The sequence below is a fragment of the Ursus maritimus genome, unplaced genomic scaffold, assembly GCF_017311325.1.
Source record: "Ursus maritimus isolate PB19 unplaced genomic scaffold, ASM1731132v1 scaffold_12, whole genome shotgun sequence".
NCBI classification, from domain to species: domain Eukaryota; kingdom Metazoa; phylum Chordata; class Mammalia; order Carnivora; family Ursidae; genus Ursus; species Ursus maritimus.
This window is the reverse complement of record NW_024423564.1, coordinates 58,752,152-58,774,533: the sequence shown is the minus strand read 5'-3', so window position 1 is coordinate 58,774,533 and position 22,382 is coordinate 58,752,152. Positions and strand designations below refer to the sequence as shown.

Here is a 22,382-nt window from a genome sequence, read left to right as displayed (position 1 = left end):
TTCTGGTGTCATCAAGATAAGCCTTCAAATCCATTTTCTCCCTTTTACAGGAGATGGAACTTTTATTACTAAAATTCTTAAGATTCGGGTTGATTGGTTGGTTTCCAACTGAAAACGAGGTAATTGAAATGCACGTCACCGAGTCACTGAGAGAACCGAATGCTAAGGTGTGAGCTTGCCCCGGTGCCTCGTCCACAGAAGGCACCAGAAACACGTCAGCACCTTTATCTCTTCAGCAGCTGTAGAGCACACGGTGCACAGAGTTGGTTTCAAAATTACCCCATATTTTTGTCTTGTTAAAAATGAAGGAATAGGAGAAAAATGAACACAGACCCACTCCTCCAAGCACCTTTGCAAAACACTGAAATTACATTTGTAAAATTGCTTCCAGACCTGGGTAAAATATAAAAAAAATGAAATAGGAAACTAAATATCTTCGCTAAATTAGCTTTCTAAAAGCAAAACCAAAGCAAAACAACAACAACCAATGAAGAATGGAGGGGGGAGCGATTCGTGAATAAAGAAAATCCCCGTGTGAGGCTCTCCTAGGTCGGGGCCCACCTTTCAGTTCTGTGTCCCAGGTAATGGGAAGCCCGGAGGCCTCCGGGCTTGGAAGGGATTGCGAGGGAAAACAAAACAAAACAAAACCCTTCTGCTAGTTTTTCCAAATCCTAATTATGTTTTTTAAATAAGTCAAAATCAAAATGTTCTTTCTGCAAACAGCTTATGTTCCCCTGAGCTACGTCTGACCTCTCAGCGCCTTCTTGCTCCTCATCAAAGGGGCCGAAAGCAGGAAGTGCCTTGGCACAGGGACCTCATTCAAGGGGAGAGGAGAGGCAGGGGACCGTATGTAACTCACAAAGAGAAACAGACCGGCCGCTGTTTGCGCAGCAGCGGGAGAGGCGCAGGGCACCCCGCCTGCACTGTCCCAGCGCCTCTAGGAAGTCAGAGCAGACATGGCCACGGGAAGGGCAACACGGGGTTTCAGATCATGGCCCCACCACTAGCTGAGGGACCCCCCAACACACTGCTTGGCCTCCCTGGGCCTTGGTCTCTGGATCCCAGCAGCGGGGACACACATTTCATGCCTCACCATGTTATTATGAGATCACGTGTGCTCATGGAGGCAGAATTATTCTGTCACACTTGAAATTACTCTAAGTCATCAGATAATGATAATTTTTAAAGCCTTTCCCTCAGTGGGGGATGGAGGAGGGCTGGCATGGCGAACACCACAAGGAATTTGATGACAGGGCTCGGATGTGAGCAATAGTGCTAGTGTCTGTGTAAATTCTGACAGTTCACTTGAAGTCTCTGAGCCTTACTTAGAAATCCTTTCCCACAAAAGAGATAATATTACTTATAACCTAGGGTGCCTGGAAGGGTCAACTGAGTTAAATGGATGTTCAGAAAACAGTGCTTGCTACCATAAAATGTGATACGAGTGTCTTCATCATTTTATAACTTCAAATGGGTGCACAATCCTTATCAAACAGCCATGATAAATATCAGTTATATTTGAAAAATGGGAAACGCCTAGAAAATAAAACAACTTCTACTGATGCCATGGCAGAGCTCAAAACAGAACCTCATTTTTCTAGCTAACTTCTCTTTCAAGGATTTCACAATGAAGTCTGTCCCTAACCATCCCAAGGGCTCTCTGCACAGAAGAGATTTAAGCTGGGGCTGGACGCTGCACTCCACTGGAATCAGAAGGAAGGTACTTACCACCAAATACAGCATAGTGTACATGGAGAAGGAGGCGTGGCCAGAGAAGAAGGACTTCCTGCAAGAGCAAGAGAGGGCCATGAAAGGGCCATATTCACATCCCTGACACATGCTTGCCTGTCTGTCTTCCCTCCCTGGACTGTGACCTTGAGAGCAGCACTATCTTGCTTGGTTTTGCGTCCTCGGTAATGCTTTGGATACACTGTCTAGAACCTAGCAGGCACCCACAGATGCATAAGTAAGCAAAAGGATGGATGGATGGATGGATGGATGGATGGATGGATGGACTTACCAATGTTCTACCACAATTGCTTATTTATCTATGTATCTAAATTATTTGACCCTGAGTTCCTTAGGAATGGGGACTATGCTTTATTCACCCCTTGAAACCAAAGCCCTTCACTGAGCTTGCACCTCACGCACTAGGTGCCTTAGTAAGTGTTCCCTGAGCTGCCTGCGTTGAAGGTATGCCCACTGTGGCCATGGCAGGTGGTAACTCACCTGGCCTCCTGGACTTTGCTGTCGTCACCTCTGCATTTGTAGTTTTGGATGTAGCCCTCGGAGCAGTTGATCTGGCTGAAATCAGGGTTGCAGACGCTCAAGAAGTGAGGACGCAGGCGCCCTATGGAGACTTTGGCAATGTCTGTGAAGGACTGGCTGATGGCACAGCCGAAGAGGAAGCAGCCCACCTGCTTATAGAGGGCCGCCACATAGGGGTTCTGAATCGTTGACCGGGACTTCTCCTTCAGGTAGTAGATGCGGTAGAACTCCCCAGTGATGATCTGAAAGGAAACCAACAGGGGAATTAGGCAGTATCGAGGCCTGTCATCAAAGCGAAGGTTGTAAAGGGTATTTAGTGACGTAAGAGAATGTTCAGTATATGACTGCAGGCTATAATCTAGAAAATCTCAACTTTCTGGACACGTGGGTGGCTCAGTTGATTAAGCGTCTGCCTTCGGCTCAGGTCATGATCTCAGGGTCCTGGGATGGGGTCCCACGTCGGGCTCCCTGCTCAGCGGGAAGCCTGCTTCTCCCTCTCCCTCTGCCCCTCCGCCTTCTTGTGTGCGTGCTCCCTTTCACTCTTAAATAAATAAAATCTTTTTTGAAAACAGAAAATCTTAATCTTCTGTTTGAGAAATATACAGATAGAAATATGATGAGAGGAAACATCAGAGTGCTAACATGGTCATTTTTCCCTATTTTAAAAAAGTCCCACATGGCCACATAGTACCTTTGTGACAACAAAAATGTACAATCAAATCTATTTATACTTAAATATATACATTAAATATAACTTATATGTATTTTTTTTAACAAAGAGACAAATAAAGACCCAGATGTAGAAAAAAAATTAGATGAACAATCAAGGACATGGTTAAGCGTGGCCAGGACGTCAGAGGATCTAAGCCAATCTCAGGACACTGGGCTCCGGAGTCGGGGATCACCAGCCTTGTGTCAACACTGAGCCATGGTGGGGGGTTTCTACAGGAAGGTGAATGCCCAAGACCATGTCTTGGGTTTGAGTCCCAGCTCTGACACCTGCCTGATGTCCCTCGGCCATGACAACCTCTCCAAGCTTCGTTTGGCTGCACGCCCTTGCCGAGTCGTGGCTTAAATCTGGTAACGTGGATGGGAAATGACCTGGGTCATACAAAGTGATTCTTTCGTTTTCCTTCTTAGAAGAATGTTATGATGAGAACACTGGCCTACAAACCAAGGACCTTTTAACACAATGCCCTTTGGTGTTTGCAAATTTCCAAGTCTGTGGGCATTGTCTCGCATCTCCTCAATCCTAAAGGACAGTCAGTGAGTCTCAGCTTTCATACCCTTCCTCCAACCCACTGTGTTTACTCCTAACACTTAGGGGAGGTTTCTTACTCCTGGGAAAAGAAGAGCCACCAGTTACTGATTACACACTGCATACCAGGTATCGCTCCCATATGCTTTATTTCATGACAATCCGGCCATGAGACAGGTGTGCCTGGAGCTCAGACGGAGGAAGCAGCTCCACCCACACTGCCTGGTTTTACATTAAGACCGGGGGTCCAGCTTACTCTCCGCAAGGCAAATGCCCGCGATGCCTACATGGCAGAGGACCCATCCCACTTTGGTCATGCCCAACCACACAGCCTGCTACTCTTGTCTTAACTCCACAGCGCAGCCCCGGCCACTTCCTGATCGCAACCACAGCCAGGAGACGGCAACAGTCAACTCATCACGCACCACAAAGCTCCTTTTACAGTTTCTCACAGGGCGGATGGTGAGCCACACTTGCCTTTCAGGGGGCACAGAGCATGTTCACGACCGCAACGGAAGCAATAGACGGACATATCCGGGCACTCCTTTTCAAAGTCCCCCGTTACTGTTTCACAGCGGGGGAAGGGGTCGAGGCGTGGGGTCTGATCCAAGTTCTCAAGGGCTCCTAAGTCTAGTGGGGGGATGGCCAGATGGAAGGGAGATGCCAGCTGGGCCCAGGGGCCAGCAGGTGTGGTAGCGAGAACAACCACTAGTTCTGCTAACGTTGGTACAGCGATCCTGTGTTTATAAATACTGGATTATTTCTAAGCGCTACACTTTGGTTCCCAGATCACACTGAGTGTCATTCTACGATAGAAAGAGATAGTCAAAGGCCAGTTGAGTGCACAGTCCTGGCTTAGCCATTCTCCGGGAGAGCACCTGATCTCGCAGATGTGGCTGAACGAGTGAATGAACGAAAGGACATAGGACCATAGCCTTCACAGTTGTTTTATTACAAAACTGGAACTATCCTCTAAATATTACCAAAAGTCCTTTGATAACACGTTGCAGAGATTAAAACCTGAGAAGCCTAGCACGTCAGAAATGAAAGGGTCCATTATACATGGAAGAAACTGAGGTCTAAATTAACTCGCAAGGAAAGATTGGACCCAGGTGTTCTAGCTCCCCACCCAGCATTCTTTCCTACCATTGCTGGTCTAATTCCCCTTTGAACCTGTTTATACTTTTACCCCGTGTAACCTTACAGGCTAACAAGTTCCAGATGTTCACTACCACCATCATGCTTTCTTCTTTATTTATAAATCATGCTCACATGACTTTGGATGCAGGGAGACGAACACTCAACTAGGAGGCAGTGGCCAGGGTTCAAGTCCCTATTCACTGAGTGAATCTGAGATAAGCCAGTGTCTCCATTTGCAAAATGAGGGCACATGACTCTGTAATTTATCACTTGATAATTGCAATGACATTTATTTTCAACTCTCCTGTGCTACCTCCACCACTAGCCTCCCAGCCAAGCAAAGGTAATAAGCAACAGCAGAGGAAAGTACTTCCTCGGAGACGATGCCACGGCCACGGCACAGAACCAAGGCCCCTTGCACAGTCCCTGCCCTTGGATGGTTCCTGAGCTCCTTGATGTGTCATGGCCACAAATTAAGAAACTCTAAACTGACTTGGCTTGAGCCTGGCTTCCTATACAATGCTGAAAAAGAACACGTGGCTTTTCATTGCAAATCAGCATCTTGCACATGAATTTACTAATTAACCTCAGACAAGTCACCTCTATGGCCACTTTAGGGAGAAAGGGTCTGATCACGACTCAAGGACTCCTTTCCGCGCTAACATTCCATCATTGTAAAGCTTCAGTTTCAGTGCCACAGGCTCGCGCACGGCAAACAGCCAGTTAAGATGCTTCCTCCTCTCACGGGAGGAGAAAGAGGTAAAGAAGGCGTTTCATGGCATCTCAAATTCCTAATCACAAAGCTATTAACAGCAGTAACCTTGTACATTTCTTTCGTACTTCACAGTTTCATCTGATCTGTGACTCTGTGAAGAACTTATACCCATTGTACAGCCGAGGATGGTAAGGCACTGAAGGACAAGCACTTAGTTGAAGGAGTTGAGGCGTCTAAGTGACAGAGCTAAAGTAAAGCCCAGATATGCTGACTCTTTTTTTTTTTTTAAGATTTTATTTATTTATTCGACAGAGATAGAGACAGCCAGCGAGAGAGGGAACACAAGCAGGGGGAGTGGGAGAGGAAGAAGCAGGCTCATAGCGGAGAAGCCTGATGTGGGGCTCGATCCCATAACGCCGGGATCACGCCCTGAGCCGAAGGCAGACGCTTAACCGCTGTGCCACCCAGGCGCCCCAGATATGCTGACTCTTAAGTTCAAAGACTCACAACAGACTATATCAACAGAATTTTGTTACAGATCTTCCTCGACTTACCACAGTATTACATCCTGATAAACACATCCTAAGTGGAAAATATCCTAAGTCAAAAATGCAGTGAATACACCTAACCTGAACACCGTAGCTCCGCCTAGCCTACCTTCAACACGCTCAGAGCACCCACATCAGCCTACAGTTGGGCACAAGCACAAAGTCTGTTTTACAATGAAGTGTAGAATAGCGCATGTCATTCCTTGGATACCGCACTGAAAGTGAAAAAGAGAATGGTTGCATGGGTACAGAAAGGCTGTTTGCCCTCGCGATCGCAGGGCTTGACTGGGAGCTGCGTCTCACTGCTGCTGCCCGGCGTCACGAGAAAGCACCGTACTGCGTTATCGTTCACCCATGAAAAAAAAATCAAAAGTCAAACCATCGTAAATTGGGGATCAGCTGTATCTCTATCGTTATTAACATCGATTTCCACTGCAGAACCCCAGTCGCATATTTTCAAGGACAGGGCCAGGCTGAAGCCATTTAGCAGACACATGACTCCAGGACCGCATGGCTTCTGGGGCAGCCCTGACAGATCTCACAGTTAATGAGCAACAAATTATGTATTTTCTCTATCCCCCAGCACAGAAGGGTCGGGGAGTCGACAACACAGCCATAAATCATCATTATGAACCAGCCGGACTTGGCTTCTTGTAATCCTAACCCTTAAAAGACCATTGAATGAGATGCGGGCTGCGAGGGACAGCCCGGATACCTCACCCCTGCAGAACAGGGGAAGGCTTAAATTGTTCTCTGACGCGTTACACACCTAACGTCGGAGTTCCAGATTTACTGCTTTCGGACCTTATTCATTACTCACGATGTTTTTATTCCTGGGTAATAAAATCTGCTCTTCCCTCCCCCTACGAAGGCCCGGCCCCGCCCCCAGCCCTCATTTCTACTTGGGTCAGCAAGGTTGCGATATGTAAATTTCACTGCCCACAAGAATGCCTTCCGTGTTGATCCCTTTCTGAAACAGCAGGCAACAGATTCTGGGGCGAATGGCAAGCTGCCAGGAAGCAGAGGAGAATTCTCCCCTACCTGCCTTTTAAAGCACTTGGCACAGAATCTGGAAACTAATAAAGTGGGAAAGCATTGCAATTAAGCTACGAGGGGACAGAAAGGGATCTTTCCTTGCCTGGGAACGGTAACAGTTTGTCCCCAACTCCAAGACAGCGCCTCCCTGCCTATCCTTTCTGGTGTCAGAGAGCTCCACTGCCCACATGTTCGCAAATATCAAAGTGTTCCACAGGGGAAATCTGGAGAACATCGACTTCGGAGCCAGAAAAAACTCAGTCTGAATCCCATCTCTTACCTTAGGCCAAGAGGCTCCACCTCTCTGGGCTTAGGTCTCCTCATCTATAAAAATAAGATGAATACCATCCACCTGGTGGGACTGCCAAGGGATGCAAGAAGGTGATATGTCAAATGCCCGGCACCCAGCGGAAGAGCCCTCCAAAAGTTAATTTTTTTCTCTTTCCCTTAGAGAAGAGGAAACAAAAAATTAACACATACTTGTAGAACATATCCTTCCTAAGATCCTTCCAAAAGCTCCTTGGAAAAGAACGTTCCAAATCGAAGTTTGGAAGTACCACCCCTCCAGAGTAGAACCAGAAAACATGTGTATGGATACATGGGTTTTGACCATTGTATCTATAGGATACCTTTCTCAGGAGAACAAAGCAGAGGACAGGTCTAAACCCCAGGCAGCAAGGGAAGGCCTACTGTACTGTTTATGTCATTTGTCACATTCCCCTCTATAAATGATCCCAAGAAAAGTGAAGACTTCTGCACAGTGTCCCAACAGTCCCTGAGAGACTGCTGAGTTTGAAGGACAAACTTCCCTATTTTCTGATCTGCTTGAATAATAATTATTTGCATAGCACCTTACAACTTACGAAGCATTTTCACATCCACTGCGTTATCGGCTTCTCACAACACCCTATGAATTACTAAATTATTGTCACCACTTTATAAGTGAGTATGGGGAAGACCAGAGGGGCCAGTGATTCAGCCTTGGTCAGAAATCCGGCGATGGCAGGGCTGGCACTCAAGCGTGGACTCTTCACGCCAGTCCCTGGGCCCTGTCCCACCGCACGAAGCCGGCTTTCCCTGCGAAGTCCTAGCAGGCAGCAGGATTGTGTTTCCAGGGAAACGGATGCTCCTAGCGCACCTGGTGAGGTCACGTACTCTTGTCAGGCACTTGCACACCTGAGGCCCTGCTAGCCATGGAACCCCGTGCTCTTCTTTCACATCTTAGTTATGCACATGAGTGCACTTCTGTCCATCCAGGACAGATTCATTCATTCAACGAACACTGGGTGATGGCTAGTAAAGAAGGGGAAATCATTTTTCTCAGTCCCAAAGCGAAAGGAAAAATGTATCTGGGTCCTGCTTCTAAGGATGGAGATGGACGTGTATCTCCTCGGACGCTGGATGCTCGATCTAGTACAACAAAGTGTGGGATCTTTAGTGACGAGAAAGAACAGACGAGAAATTTAGTCTTCGCTTCTTCTCCCGCTTTGTTTGTCTTCAGCCTCTTGGCAGGAGATCAGTGCCCTGCAGACTGGGAAAGGCAAGGAGAACAGAGCTCTGTGCAAGGCCACCAGTGGAGTTTCTGGGCCCTGTGGTAAGTCAAAACTCCAATATCTAGAATATAGACAGCAAAAGGCCAGAGAGAGGCCACAGAAGCTAGTTACGGCTGAAATCAGCAGTGGCTGCCCGAAGCCCACAAGCTTTATGCAGAAGGCAGTTTGAGACATGAAGCATCATTATTTTCCCAAAGGTCGGGGCCTCAGAGCCGCGGGTCTCCTAGATGACTAGCCCTGCCTGTCCGTGCAAGAGGCTCCTGATTGTGTTTTCTGTTGCACTGACTGCTGCCCATCTCTTACTCTTTTTTGACACCGAATTCCCTAAATTTCCTGAGTATCACACCACGGTGCTTTTCTTCCTATTTCTCAAACACCTTTCTCCTTCCAGTGGCTCCCCTTCAGGGTTCTACCAGATAAATCTAGATCTTCTTGGAGCTGCAGCCTTTCTGCTGATCTCTGCTGCTTCAACAGTCTGAATTATTACCTCTGTGAAGATGACCACCCAAAGGGCATCTCTCTCTCTTCCTCTCTCTCGCTCGCTCGTTTCAGCTTACCCCTTATTCCAGTCAGTCCTCTTCCAGTCTTCTGCCACATCTCCCAAGCAGCTATCACTGATGACATCAGCATACCAACCTATATGATCACACTCATTCCAACTTCCATCCCAAACCTCACTGCTCTTCCTCTCATCTCTGTTCAAGTCACCACCATACAGCTGCAAAGACATGACCCTGTAGACTCCTCGCCTCCTCATCCCACTGTCATCCAAACCTGGTCATCCTACTTCTGCAAACTGTCTCCCACCCAATCTCTTCCTCTCTCTTCCCCTTGCATTGCCCTCACCGTGGTTCAGGCCTCACCCTCACCCTGGCTGCAAAATTGACGAAGCTAGCTTCAAATACTTTCATCAATCTCTAGCCAATTCATTTGGGTAAAAACTCCTTGACATTCAAGGCATTTCACAATGTCGCTGTGCTCTGTTTCTACCTCATCTCTATCTACTCCCTGATACTCTCTCCAGGCGAACACGTTTCCTTTACATTTCCTGAAAATACTCCATTGTTTCGCTTCTCATCCCTAAAGCAATACCTTCTGCCTGGAAGGCCAGGCTCTCTGATGAAAGTCCCACCTGCCCTTCAAAGGAGAGCTCCAGTGTCAACTCGCGGACAGGGTTAGAGTTCTGGCTCTTCTTACTTAGGGGTCTTGGATGACTGAGCATTGTAACTCTTGGTTTCCTTATGTGTAAGAAGGGGACGATGCCAGTATCAAGAGCTCCAGGGCCATTGTGATAATTAAGTGGGACTAGTGCCCGATGTTCGATGACAATGGCAATGATGATGAAGTCTTCAGCAATGAAAATAACCTTCAGTGATTTTCCTCTGAATTCCCATAGCAGCACTTTATTTATACGTCACACCATTTACTGCCTTTGGCCTCTTTTGTCCTTAAAGCTCTCAGCTCTGGGGCCCACCACCAGCAGAGAGTGCTCTGGCTCCCTTCGTGTTCTCTGACCAAGTCCTCAGTCTCCCTGAGAGTTAGTGCAGTCAGCCTTCTCCTTGCCCTGCCTCCCCTTTAGACCATCGGCTCCTAGGGCAGTATCTGTGTCTTCTACACCAGCTGTAGGCTGAGGTCTCACAAAGCACCCACCTAGCAGGCTACTGCGTCTGCAAAAACCACTTCATACAAAACACTACTGCACACCGTCGGTCTTAGGATCTTAGGTGGTCATCTGCCCAGTGGTCTACCTGTCTTGCCTTCCTCCATACACTCAGCTCTCCAAGCAAGCCCAGAAACTATATGTTTTCATAGCTCGTGAAACAAAGAGCACTCCGCATAGCATCTAGCACAGAGTAGGCCTTCAATGAATGTCAGTTCAAACACTGGGCTTTGAAGCCAGAGAGACTTGGGTTGTAACTCCTGCTCCCTCATTCACTAAACAGAGAGTAACCTTGCACTAGCTGCTTCTCCCTTGTAAGCCTCGTACCCTTTTTGTGAGACAGGGTAAATAATCCCTACCTCATCTCACTGTTAAGATAAGGCATTAGCCCCCCCCCCCATTAGACAGCTTGTGAGTGTTATCAGATTCTCCACCCCATCCCCTAACATACAACGACTCACAGAATGGATTTCCCAGCCTCCAGAGCATTATCACTTAAAATGGATAAACTAAAAACCACTTTCACACTGGACACATTTTCCAAGTAGTCACTAACCCCTAAGAACTACATAGAGCTAAGGAAGGACTGCTGCAGCTCTCACTTCTTCCAGGGTCTGGATGTCTGCGTCTGTGTGTGTGTGTGTGTGTGTGTGTGTGTGTGTGTGTGTGTACAAACTAAATCTTAATCCCAATGCCTGTGTTTGCTAAATGGCACATAGATGCCCCCTTCCACCATCCCCTCAGGGAGAAGGAGGTCTCAGAAGAACTCTGTAGCCATCTGATCAGGGAACGGCGCAGCTGAAGGATTCATGTGGCCACTCTCTGTGGGTGGTCCTGGTAATTGCACAGATGTAGTGGATTGTAAACCGGGGGGACAGGGTCTCCTACCAAGGCACCACTGGGCCAGCCCGACTTCACTGTTTTCAGAGTTGAAAACTCGCCTAACCTTTAATGAGGAGGCAATCTTGGGGAACCTTGTTTTCTTGGCAGTGCTCTCTCAGATAAAGGGGGCTGGGGCTGGGGAGGAAGTAATGAAGTCCAGATGTGGGCACACTGAAGCCCGATCCTGAATAAACAAGTCTTGGAGGTATTAAGCTCTTCTTCTTGTCTTTCCAGCGAGAAATCTGCGTGTGCTACAGAGCGCGTTCCCATGTGCGTCATGGGCCATATTTAAGATTTTAGGGAAGCAGATGGGATACTGTTCCCTGCTGCATAGGTCCTCTCACATCTCCTGGCCTAACGCTTTTGATTTTCTGCCCAAAATGTATGGCTTGTGGTTTCTTACAAACACATATTGAGCACCAGTCCGTGCCTTGCACGAGCCATTCAAAATCAGAGCAGGCTGGTCCCTGTCCCTGCCGCCACTCACGGGGCAACCGAAAAATAAACGAGTAAACAGACAGGACAGTTCCACACAGTAACTGCAAAGTCAGAGGAGGGCCCAGGGAATCTCTGGGACCTTCGGAAGGTGGGGGAGGAGGCAACCAAGGAACGCTTCCTGGAGAGAGAGATGTCTGCCTGGGGTTTATATAGTGCCTACCATGGGCAAGAAGGAAAGCCTGGTCTCGGCCTTCTAGGAACCTACTATCTGGCTGGGAAGACAAGACCCGGACACAGATCACATTACCAGGACAGAAGTATGGAAGGTGCTATCTGTCTGTCTGAGAGGCAACCGGGGCAGACGTGTGTCACCGGGTCCCCAGCACCTGCTATCTCAGGGGTGTCTGAGAAGTAATCGTGGAAGGTAGGCAGGCAGGCTTCACAAGGCAGCAGTGATGCCATTACTTAGGGGGGAAAAAAAGGAAGGAAGGAAGGAAGGAAGGGAGGAAGGAAGGAAGAAAGAGAAGAAAAGAAAGAAAGAAAAAAAAGCCTTGCCTTTGAATCAGACGACCCCTGGTCTGGCCCTGCCACTAATTAGTTATGGGAAAGTCACTTAATATCCTTGATCCCCGGTCGCCTTAGCTGTAACAATCCACCTCCCAGGATCAGCACCAGGTGCAAATCGGGGCATGCGCACATCAAGTGCGCTTTGTTAACTGGAGGACGCTACGGAAACGAAAAGGATGCTCCTCGCTGATGACACGCACCATGTCACCCGATCTGACCTCCGGAAAAAGCCTAAGGAGTTGGTGAATGACTGTCACCAATTTACAGAAAAGGAAGGTACGGTTCTTTTCCAAGGGGGTCCGATGATGAATAAGCACAAATAAACGAGAGGCTGCCGCAGCGTGAGCTGCTGCTCCAGTGAGGAATAGTATTGCAGCAGTCACATGCAACAGGATCTCTGAGGAAAAGTCGAGTTTATATGGCGGGAGACGGGGAAGCACCCATGGCTCATCCACGCTGCAACTCCTAGGTATTAAGAATCTATATAATCCACTTTCAGCGTCTGACCAAGGCAAGCGCTGAGCCCATGTTTATTTGAAATGAATACTGAGCATTTTTTCCATATTAAAATCTTCACCCATAATACTCCGCACAGTGTAGTGTAAGGCAAACTAGGAGGAGGCTAGGTAGGGGGTGATACTTTACTGTTTTTGCTCCTAATCTCACTGCTGCTAGAGTCATTAAACCTTTACCAGGCAAGGATAGGAACCGCTGCTTTGTGGATTTGGAAAGAATTCCTATTAGGCTATAATTCCAGAATCTGAGATACATCTGAAAAAGAAGTCAAAACGACTAGATTTTTCCACATCTCCTGCCACAGAGAGGTGTCTGCTTTCTCTATAACCGCTGATGATCTCCATGTCCGCATCGCACTCTGAACTGCACCGACCCCCACCCCTTTGCTGTGGGACACTCAAACTGGAGCGAGGGCATCCACATCAGTCAAGGCTCCTCTTGTTGTTTTGAACAAACTCGAGGTCGGCAGGAGAAGGCCCGGGCAGCAAGCAGCAGGATGATTAGATTTCCAGCCCTGGGTCCCCCTCCACCCTCCCTGACTGTCATTCACGCCCTCTGATCAGAAGCAGATCCTGGATGGAGCCAGCCAGGCTCTATGACCAGTCATAATGGGAAAGTGGGAAATGTGTTGTTGTTGTTTAATTTAGGCTGTATATAGCTTTTCCAGAATTGAGTACACTAAAGTGAATTACTCATTTTTCCTCTGAGGTCTCTGCTTCTGCTTGTTTCCATGAGGACTCAAGTACTTAATGGCAGGTAAATGGGTAAGCAGACCTCATGATGAGCCCCCATCTCACACACGCCTCCAGCTGAAATGCAGGGGTAGCTGGATCTGGAGGCAAAGTCCCCTTGCAAAGAGCACTGGAATGAGAGTCAAGAGATCTGGGTTTTAGGGAATTAACTACATGGAAAGAGTGGGAGACAGGATGGGTCCCAAGGCCGAAGCTCCTTTCCTGATACTATTTTTATTAGACAGGAGGTTTTGGCAAAGTCACCTCACTACTTTTTGACCGTTGACTCATTTACAAAGAACACAGTTAACATTTCTTGAGCGTACTCTAGGTGCCAAGCACTGAGTTACTTGACATACGTCATCTCCATTTAACAGATGAGCCTACTGAGGCTCAGCGGGGTTAATTAACTTGCGACACATGCCACAGCAGGAGTTCAGATATGCAGAGCTTACACCTTTAACCCCCATGCTAAACGGAGACCTTTAAGATTACCTAGCTGTTGGGGCTTCTGCAAGAGTGAAATGTTTAAACACGGTTCCCAGGTTTCTAGGACGCATAATAGCACCTAACACAGGGCACCGATTCTTACGGAATTTTCTCGCCCGCTTCTTCTCCGCCCTCTGGAACTGTAGGAAAGCACTCTCCAAACCTATTTTGCTGACATCGTACGGGGTAAGGAAGCAATGCTCTCGCGCATCCTATAAGCGAGGCCGCGGCGTGCGACTGCCTGTTTCAAGGAAACCTGAGAGGGCAAGGGGCATTTTAATTAAAACACCAACATGACACGAGGAGAAAAGCAAGCCAAACTAAACTCCTTAAGGCAGATCTTTCTCAGAAATGCTAGCATTTCCAGAGGAAGAAGGGCCTGGCTTTGGCCAACAGCAGGGAAAGAGCTGCTGAGCAGGAGTTCTGCCCGAGCAAGGAAGCAGAGGCGAGAAGCACAGCCCTCAGAGAAGCTTCTTTCGCAGCCTGTGTCCATCTGACCTAGCACTGCAAAGTCCGTTCCCACGAATAATCGTGTTTGAGTCTCCGAGCGGTCCCCATGAGTGAATGCAAACCCAGATGAGGAAAACGAGGGCTGGAGAGAGCAGTGATTCGCCCGGTTCACAGAGCTCGGGTGGCACGGCCGTCCACTGTGCTGGGCCTGGGAGCCGCCCCACCAGGCAAGCCCATACTAACTGCATGCAGACAGAGCAAAGGGCACGTGACATCCCTGTCCCCGTGCTATTCTTATCTTAAGCACTCCTGGGTTATACTCTGCTTCCTAGAAGCACTCAATTCACTGGTCCTCCAAGCGTCAAAAACACCTGTTCAAACCTTAGTACGAGATACTGTACAATTATTTGCCTTCCTGACAAACTTCTTTTCCACGAAAAGCCATTCTTCCTAGAGAACTCAACCCCACACTGTCAATTTGAAGCAAATAGTAAAATTAGATTGTAGACCTCTCCGTTTCTGAACACAAAGATCCTCAGTCCACCTTTAAGAAACTACTAGAGTTGCCAAATGGACTGTTTTTATTTTAAAGGTTGGAAAGAATTCTACTAGTCCCCATCCCCCTTCCCAATTTCAAACTGTTGATTGTGTGCCTGGTTTACGATGTTATTAAAAAACAAAGAAGGGTCTCAAAGTTTACAACCAACCCCCAGAGTGAGGAAGTCAAAAGAAAAACTTCATGAAATGTGGTTCAGTACCATCAGCGGCTTGCATCTGACCCAGAATAGGCAAGAGTAGCCAACTGCCTATCCCTTGAGCAGTTAATATGGATAAGACAGCCACTCTCATTTTGAAATCAAGTCTGCAAAATGGAAAGGGAGCTATGAAATAAGCGAGGGAGAGGCCTGAGCCCCAATTTTTACTTGCTGTAGACTTTGAGCATATCATTTAACCCCTCTGAGCTTCTGGTTTTCCACTTGTATAATGGAGATATTAGCATTTAACTCACATGCAGTATTCTTAACCTTAGCTTCCTTCCTTCTTGGCTTCTAATCCAGGCCAAAGATAAGCTTCCAGGTTCTGGCTAATATAAACATGACTCAAGGATCTGAAAGAATTTATGACCTTGGTGGACATGACGCCCGTCCCTTATGCCTACATGGCTGGGGTTCAAGGGCAGAGAACAAACAGAAAATTCTGGAGGTGGAGCATGGACAGCTGTGAAAATGTAGGACTCACAAATTACAAGACTGGATTACCATTAGTTACTCTCCCCACCCCTACCCAAATGGGCACATCTAAAACAGGGTGGTGACTTTCCAAGTAACGCCCAGGTGGGCCATACCCCAATTTCCACAGGGCGACCATTGCTCAAAATAATCCTGGACTTGGTCCCAAAGTCCGTGGCACATTTTTGCGTCCTCAATGAGGACTTCATCCTTTAAGGAAAGATCTGTGTGTTTATGCTCGCACCTGGGTAACCTGTCCTGTAGCTGGGAGTTTGCAAAGTATTTCAATATTCATGACCTCTTTTCCTTTTCTTTGCAATACTATGAAGCAAGATGGTCATCCCTGGTTTTAAGGACGTACAGCTTGTCAGCGAGCGCCAGGTCTAGGACCTCAGTCTCTCGATTCCAAGTCCCATTTTATCTTCACTTTGCACCACCGCCTCTGGATGTGAGAAGTGAACGATATGCCAGAGAACCACCAGTGGCATGATTACTGTGACAGCAGCACAGCCACGGTGTGAAGAGAGCCCAGAAAATGCCTGTGACATCGGATGGCATCTCCCCCCTCTTCTGGGGCTCAGAGCTCAGACTCTGGACTAAGGGGCACCTTGGTTCAATTCCTAACTCTGCCACTCCAAGTGGACTTGGGCAAATTACATTTACTCTGCAGACCTCAGTTTCTTAATTTGTAGAAGAAAGATAAGAAGAGTATCTAGACTTCACCGGATGGTTCTGAGGATCATGCACGCACGGTATTTTAGAGGGGTGCATTGCATACTTTCATGACACTTTTAGTATAGATGTGCATATATATTATACTTCTGGTGTATATGCACATACATATATATTATTTGAAAATACTTTTTTTAATAAAGATTTTATTTATTTGTCAGAGAGAGCGAGAGAGAGAGCACAAGCTAGGGGAGGGGCAGGCGGAGGGAGAAGCAGGCTCCCTGCTGAGTAAGGAGTCCTATGTGGGGCTCGATCCCAGGACCCTAGGATCATGATCTGAGCCGAAGGCAGCCACTTAACTGACTGAGCCACCCAGGTTATCCCTGAAAATACTTTTAGTAATAGTATTAACCACATGAAATGAACAGTATTAAATGAAATTCTCCTCGATCTGCCAACTGCACTGGCTCGGATATTCTGAACTAGGATCCCGGGGCGGCGAGCCGGGCTGAACGCGGTGGCCAGGATGCTTACCGCGAGGATGGCGATGACGATGCCCACGGCGCAGAGGACGGCATCGTTTATCGTCTCACCGGTCTTCAGGGGATACTTGATGCTCTCGTCATTGCAGTAAAACCCTCGGTGGTACGGCTTGATGGTGCTTGTCTCAATGATGAGGAAGGGCAGGCCCGCTGCTCAAGATGGAACCACCACATGGACCAGAAAAAAAAGAAAGAGAGAAAGAGAAAGGGAAAACATCAATAAAAGGAGGCCAAAGAAGCACTGACCAGCAGCAAAGACCCCCCCCCCCCAAATAACAGCACTGACAGTGATAGTAATTTCTTGCATTTGCAGCGTGTGGGCCACAGAGAGCGCTCCGTACACGCATGCCCTTTCCTTCCTGATCGCCCCCAGCAGGAGCACAGTCTGACCCTCTTGTCTCGTGTAGGAGCGCCGCGGGAGGCAGTGGAAGAGCCGGGCAGGAGCTCTCCCCCTGCGCCACAACACCCTGCTAAAATTTAAGCCCAGCTGGTACTAACGACCAACAAAGCCTCAAGTCTAATGATGTCTTACTCTCCAAGTGCGTTGGTCGTCGCCATTCCCCTTGCAGAAGCTCATCCTAAGGCTCCGGCCCTTGGAGCAGGGAAGGCCTTGGTGTCACATAACCTGTGTCTGAATCTCAGATCCACCCCCTCCTAGCAATGTGACCTTCGGTTCTAATTCTGTCTTCCTGAGCCTCAGTTTCTTCACAAATGAGTTGTGGGGTCCAGGAGAGGAGAACGAAGCACATAGAACTTCTAGCATGGTGCCTGGCACATAGGAGCTGCTCAGCGGTGCCCTTTTCAACCTTTTTTCCAGTGAAGAGTCACCAACAAGACTAAGCCAGCTGAGTGGGGCCCTGCCGCCTGCAGCCCTGGAGCGGAGCCCAAGGGCATCTGGGAGCACCGGGCCGCCCTTGCAGCTGCTGCTGGTTTATCAGTGTTAGCTCAGATGCCGTTCTCTGAAAGGTCATGGCAAATGGATTCCATCACCTGCCAGGAAAAGTTCCTCCTAACACTGAAGCAAAAGGCGAAGGCCTACAGTATCTCCTGCCTGGTCACTGCGACGGCCTCCACGTCGGTCTCCTGGCCTTCACGGTCTCTCACACGTGCCTACCAGTTCATTTCCTGACCACGAGCACGTCACTGTCTTGCTTAAGTCTCTTCAATGGCTCCCCATTGCACAGGATGAGATAAAGTCCCTAAGTATGACCTCTGGGGTTCCCCGTGAACTGGACCTCCTCTCTCTTGACTCATGGTCTGCTGCCTTCCTGGACACGGCCTCCAAGGAAACAGTACACAGAGACTGTGTTTTGGTTCATACTCTTCTCTCAGATCGGAAGTCCTCTTCTTTCCCTACCACTCAAGCTCAACACCAAGCCGCCATGCCACTTTACAAAGGCAAAGGTGAGCCGCTAAATGTTAGGACTGGGGAAGACCAAGAAAAATTATCTTATTAACAGCCAGCACTGACGGAACAGCTAACACCAGCAATGCGGAAAGCACTTTATATCCATTTTTGTACTGGATCTTCCAACAACCTGAAGAGGTCATGTTAAATCGTCATTTAAGCACATGTCGCGTTCATCTTCAAGTGAGGAGAACGGAGACTAAGAATATTTAGCTCATTCTTGGGGCGCCTGGGTGGTACAGCGGTTAAGCGTCTGCCTTCGGCTCAGGGCGTGATCCCAGCGTTCTGGGATCGAGCCCCACATCAGGCTCCTCCGCTATGAGCCTGCTTCTTCCTCTCCCACTCCCCCTGCTTGTGTTCCCTCTCTCGCTGGCTGTCTCTATCTCTGTCAAATAAATAAATAAAATCTTAAAAAAAAAAAAAAAAAAAAGAATATTTAGCTCATTCAGAGTCTCTTAGTCTACCCCCGGATGCCCGAATCCCCTAACTGAACTTTGCAAATTGGTTTCATCCAACTGTGAATTTCACTAGCTGAAAAATCCCAAGATAAGCGGTTGTTCAAAAGATAAAATTCCATTTTCATGATTCTCAAAAAAGAATTAAATTCACGTCACGTTGCTCGCAGCCCCAGACCGCCTCTTAAAAAAAAAGGTACCATGAACTCCACAATTTTTCAATTACTTTGGTCCAGACCAGCAGCGATAAAAATGCTCACTTTCTAAAAAGTGTATTTATGTATCACTGTGCATACACACATGGATTTATTTGGTTTTATTCTTTGGATTTATTTGAATTCTACGGCTATTTATTTTGTGACCCCTAACTGCTTCCTGCTAGAACAACAATTTACTTTATCAAATTCATACTGGTGCTTTGAAAAGAAAGAAACAGCAACACACCACAGCATTGTGCCTGACCTTCTCAAAGTAAACACAGAGGGGCCCTGGAAGGCAGTTACCATTAGCTCTCGAGACTCTGTCTCCGCAAAGGAGTGAAGTGGGCAAGGGAAGGCAGTGGGTGAGCGTGGTGGCCTAGCAATGACAAGAGTAGTCAGCCTATCTTTGGGGGTGGGGGGCTGCAAGAGACAAAATATCATATGGGCCTCAACCACCTTCATTCTACTACTCAACATTTTGAAACGTGGCCAAGTTGGCTATGAAAAGTAGCCGAGAAGCCAGCAGTATGATATTAATAGTCCGCTTTTCAAGTTCCACACATCGTGATAAAACATTGAGCTCCACGTCTGAGCCCGGCCGCAGCCTCTGTGGTGCCTGGGAGCCAAAGCGTTGCTAATAAACTCAGGAAGGGAACAGACCCCGAGTGCCTTACATTTGTGCCACGTCTTAGGCCCCAGCTTCTATTTTTAATAGTGTTCACATGATAGGCCTGTAAAACATATGTTTCTAAGGACAATAAAACACATATAAAAGAGCTGTGGAGTTAGACAGAACTGGGTTAATGATCTCAACTCTGCTCCCGGCTACTTGAGCGAGTGACTTCCCATGTCCCCAACGCCCTCCTCATCTGTGCGATGGGAAGAACGGGCTCTAGTTCGGGGATTGCTCAGACGGTGTAGTACGCCGCTACTAATCCATGCATTTATTCTACCAAATTTATTCAGTCTTCACTATGTACACAAGTGCAAGGAATACAAAGATGGCACAACCCTGCCCTCAGGGAGCTTAGCGTCTAGTAGGGGAAGACGTAATGGAATGAAGTCAGCGTCGGAAGTCGCTTTAGTTGAAAGAAACCGAGCAACAGCACTGGGTAACGTGAGCACGGAGTCTGGCACACACTGTGGACACTCAATAGACGTTAAAAGGATGAAGTTGTGGGGGGGATAATCCCACAGAGAAGGCTAGTAAAGAAAATCTGTTTATTCCGTTCCTTTGCCCTCTCTTAACCTGGGAGCGATCCAAATCCTTTCTCTCATTCCTCTGCCTGAGGCTCGGGGAGTTTCCGGTTCTGATTATATGGAGGATGACCACAAACAGACAAGAAGTTGGATCTGAATGTGTTCTGTTTATTTTCTTGAAAGGCATGGAGATAGCATTTAGAAAACCCAATGGCTTTTTCTGTCTCCCCTACAAACTTGTGGTATGATTGGGGGGGGGGGGTTGCCAGTCAAGTCTTGACTTTGCTCCAGAAGAGAGTAACCTCAGATTCCCTTCAGTTGATGGGAAAAGCATAAACATTTTCTCAACGGGGCAGAGCTAGTCCTCAAGAGACGTAAGACCATGCCTTGCCTCTCCAGGACACAGGGAAGAGGCTGTTCTTTTCCACAGCAGGATCTCCATTTCCAGCACCGGCACCATCTTTATTACCAACCACTATAGTCCCCAGTCGTATCATTTCAAAAAAATTCCCAGTGCTAGCGCCTGGGAATCTAGAGGTAAATACATCATAGTACCTGCCCTCAACAGGCTCGTCGTATTTTAAGAAAATTACAAAAACAAGTGCACTACAATATTTCCAATGTGAGGACTGGCATATGTATAGAGTACAGGGAGGCCCAACAAGACTATTCCACCAGGAGGGGCTCCTGGGTAGCGCAGTCGTTGAGCGTCTGCCTTTGGCTCAGGGTGTGATCCTGGCGTTCCAGGATCGAGTCCCACGTCGGGCTCCTCCGCTGGGAGCCTGCTTCTTCCTCTCCCACTCCCCCTGCTTGTGTTCCCTCTCTCGCTGGCTGTCTCTCTGTCACATAAATAAATAAAATCTTAAAAAAAAAAAAAAGACTATTCCACCAGGAGCACCAAAGATGGCCCATAGAGGATGGGAGGCTTGAGGCAGCCCTTATGTGACTAGGAGGTCTTTGGGTCCAGGGACTCAATATACTCAAAAAATTCAATGTAGTTTAGGGATTTCAATAAGGCAGTCATCAAAAGTGATGGCCATTATGAGAATACGATTTTAAATTTGGCTACAGAGCTGGAAGAGACACACAAGTAGACAATGAAAGGAAGAAAGGGAAAGCTAGCACAGACACAACGAGAGTAGCTAACATTTACCAACCGACTATTATGTGCCCAGACTGTGCTGCAGAGCCCCACGTGAACATCTGCCGTTTCACAAACCTGGGTGCCACCGACTGGGCCACTGTGCTGAGGGAAGTCCCAACCTTCGAGTGGCCCAAGGGCTAATGGGAGAACAGTCATAACAACGAATACAGTCAGTCACCCGAAGATTCAAAGGGATTAAAGTGACTTGCCAGAGACACGAGGACTTTTGGGTGCTTTCGAAAGTCAGCGAGTCGCTTAAAACAGAGAAGGAAGCCTCTATGAGTATTGATAAATCAGTTACAGCTCACAAATTTCATGGCCTTTGAAGAAAAAGATGCCTTTATATGGAACACTCAAGGCAATAGCTTGGGCGATTATCCACCGAACATTTACCACGTACCACGCACGGGCTCAGTACCTAATTTAATCAACACTCTGAAGCCAATATCCTGGACTTTAGATTTATCTATAATGAAAGGTACATTACAAGCTTTTTGCAAAGCAAATCCAAACAGTGTGTGTGTGTGTGTGTGTGTGTGTGTGTGTGTGTGTACATACCATCTGGTGATTCTAGTCCCCAACTCAAAGTCCTTCTTCTTCTTTTAATCAAGGATCAATTAACTTCCTATACCTCCGGGACCTCTAGGGATGTGTAGGCTGCAGAGGCGGCGAAATACGAACTCACTGACAAACACTTAATGGGCAGAAAATCAAAGCATGAAGAAAGGCCCCTGTGTTGGGTTCGGGCCTTTGAAACTTCTTGGGCTTTGAAAAACTAACACTTGAGCAGGTTGGGTGGTTTGGGGGGTGGGGTGTAAAAAAACACAGGATAAGTTTCTGCGGCCCACCCATTGATAAAGTCATGTGGGAAGTGTTACCAAAGCGACCCAGCCCCAGAACCCTGCTCCCTTCAGCCCCAGCTTCACATTTGCACAAAATTAAACACACTCCTGCTCTCAAAGTGCTTTTTAGAAAGCCCGTGCTGTGTGTCAGGGAAAGAGTGGGGGTGGGAGACTGAATTAGAAATCTCCGCTCTTGGGGCGCCTGGGTGGCTCAGTCATTAAGCGTCTGCCTTCGGCCCAGGGCGTGATCCCGGGGTCCTGGGATCAAGTCCCACATCAGGCTCCTCCGCTGGGAGCCTGCTTCTTCCTCTCCCACTCCCCCTGCCTGTGTTCCCTCTCTCGCTGGCTGTCTCTATCTCTGTTGAATAAATAAATAAAATCTTAAAAAAAAAAGAAAAGAAAAGAAAAGAAAAGAAAAGAAAAGAAAAGAAAAGAAAAGA

The 22,382-nt window shown here is 47.7% G+C and overlaps 1 protein-coding gene across 1 annotated transcript in view; it reads right to left on the bottom strand.

Moving 5' to 3' along the window:
- Positions 1-22,382, bottom strand: part of PLPP3 (phospholipid phosphatase 3) — an 80,531-nt gene that overhangs the window by 22,288 nt on the left and 35,861 nt on the right. The window contains exons 2-4 of the mRNA XM_040627259.1: positions 16,686-16,843; positions 2,230-2,510; positions 1,729-1,786 (exon numbers count right to left, since the gene is read on the bottom strand). Of these exons, the coding sequence (XP_040483193.1) occupies positions 1,729-1,786; positions 2,230-2,510; positions 16,686-16,843 (497 nt within the window). The remainder of the gene's footprint in view (positions 1-1,728; positions 1,787-2,229; positions 2,511-16,685; positions 16,844-22,382) is intronic.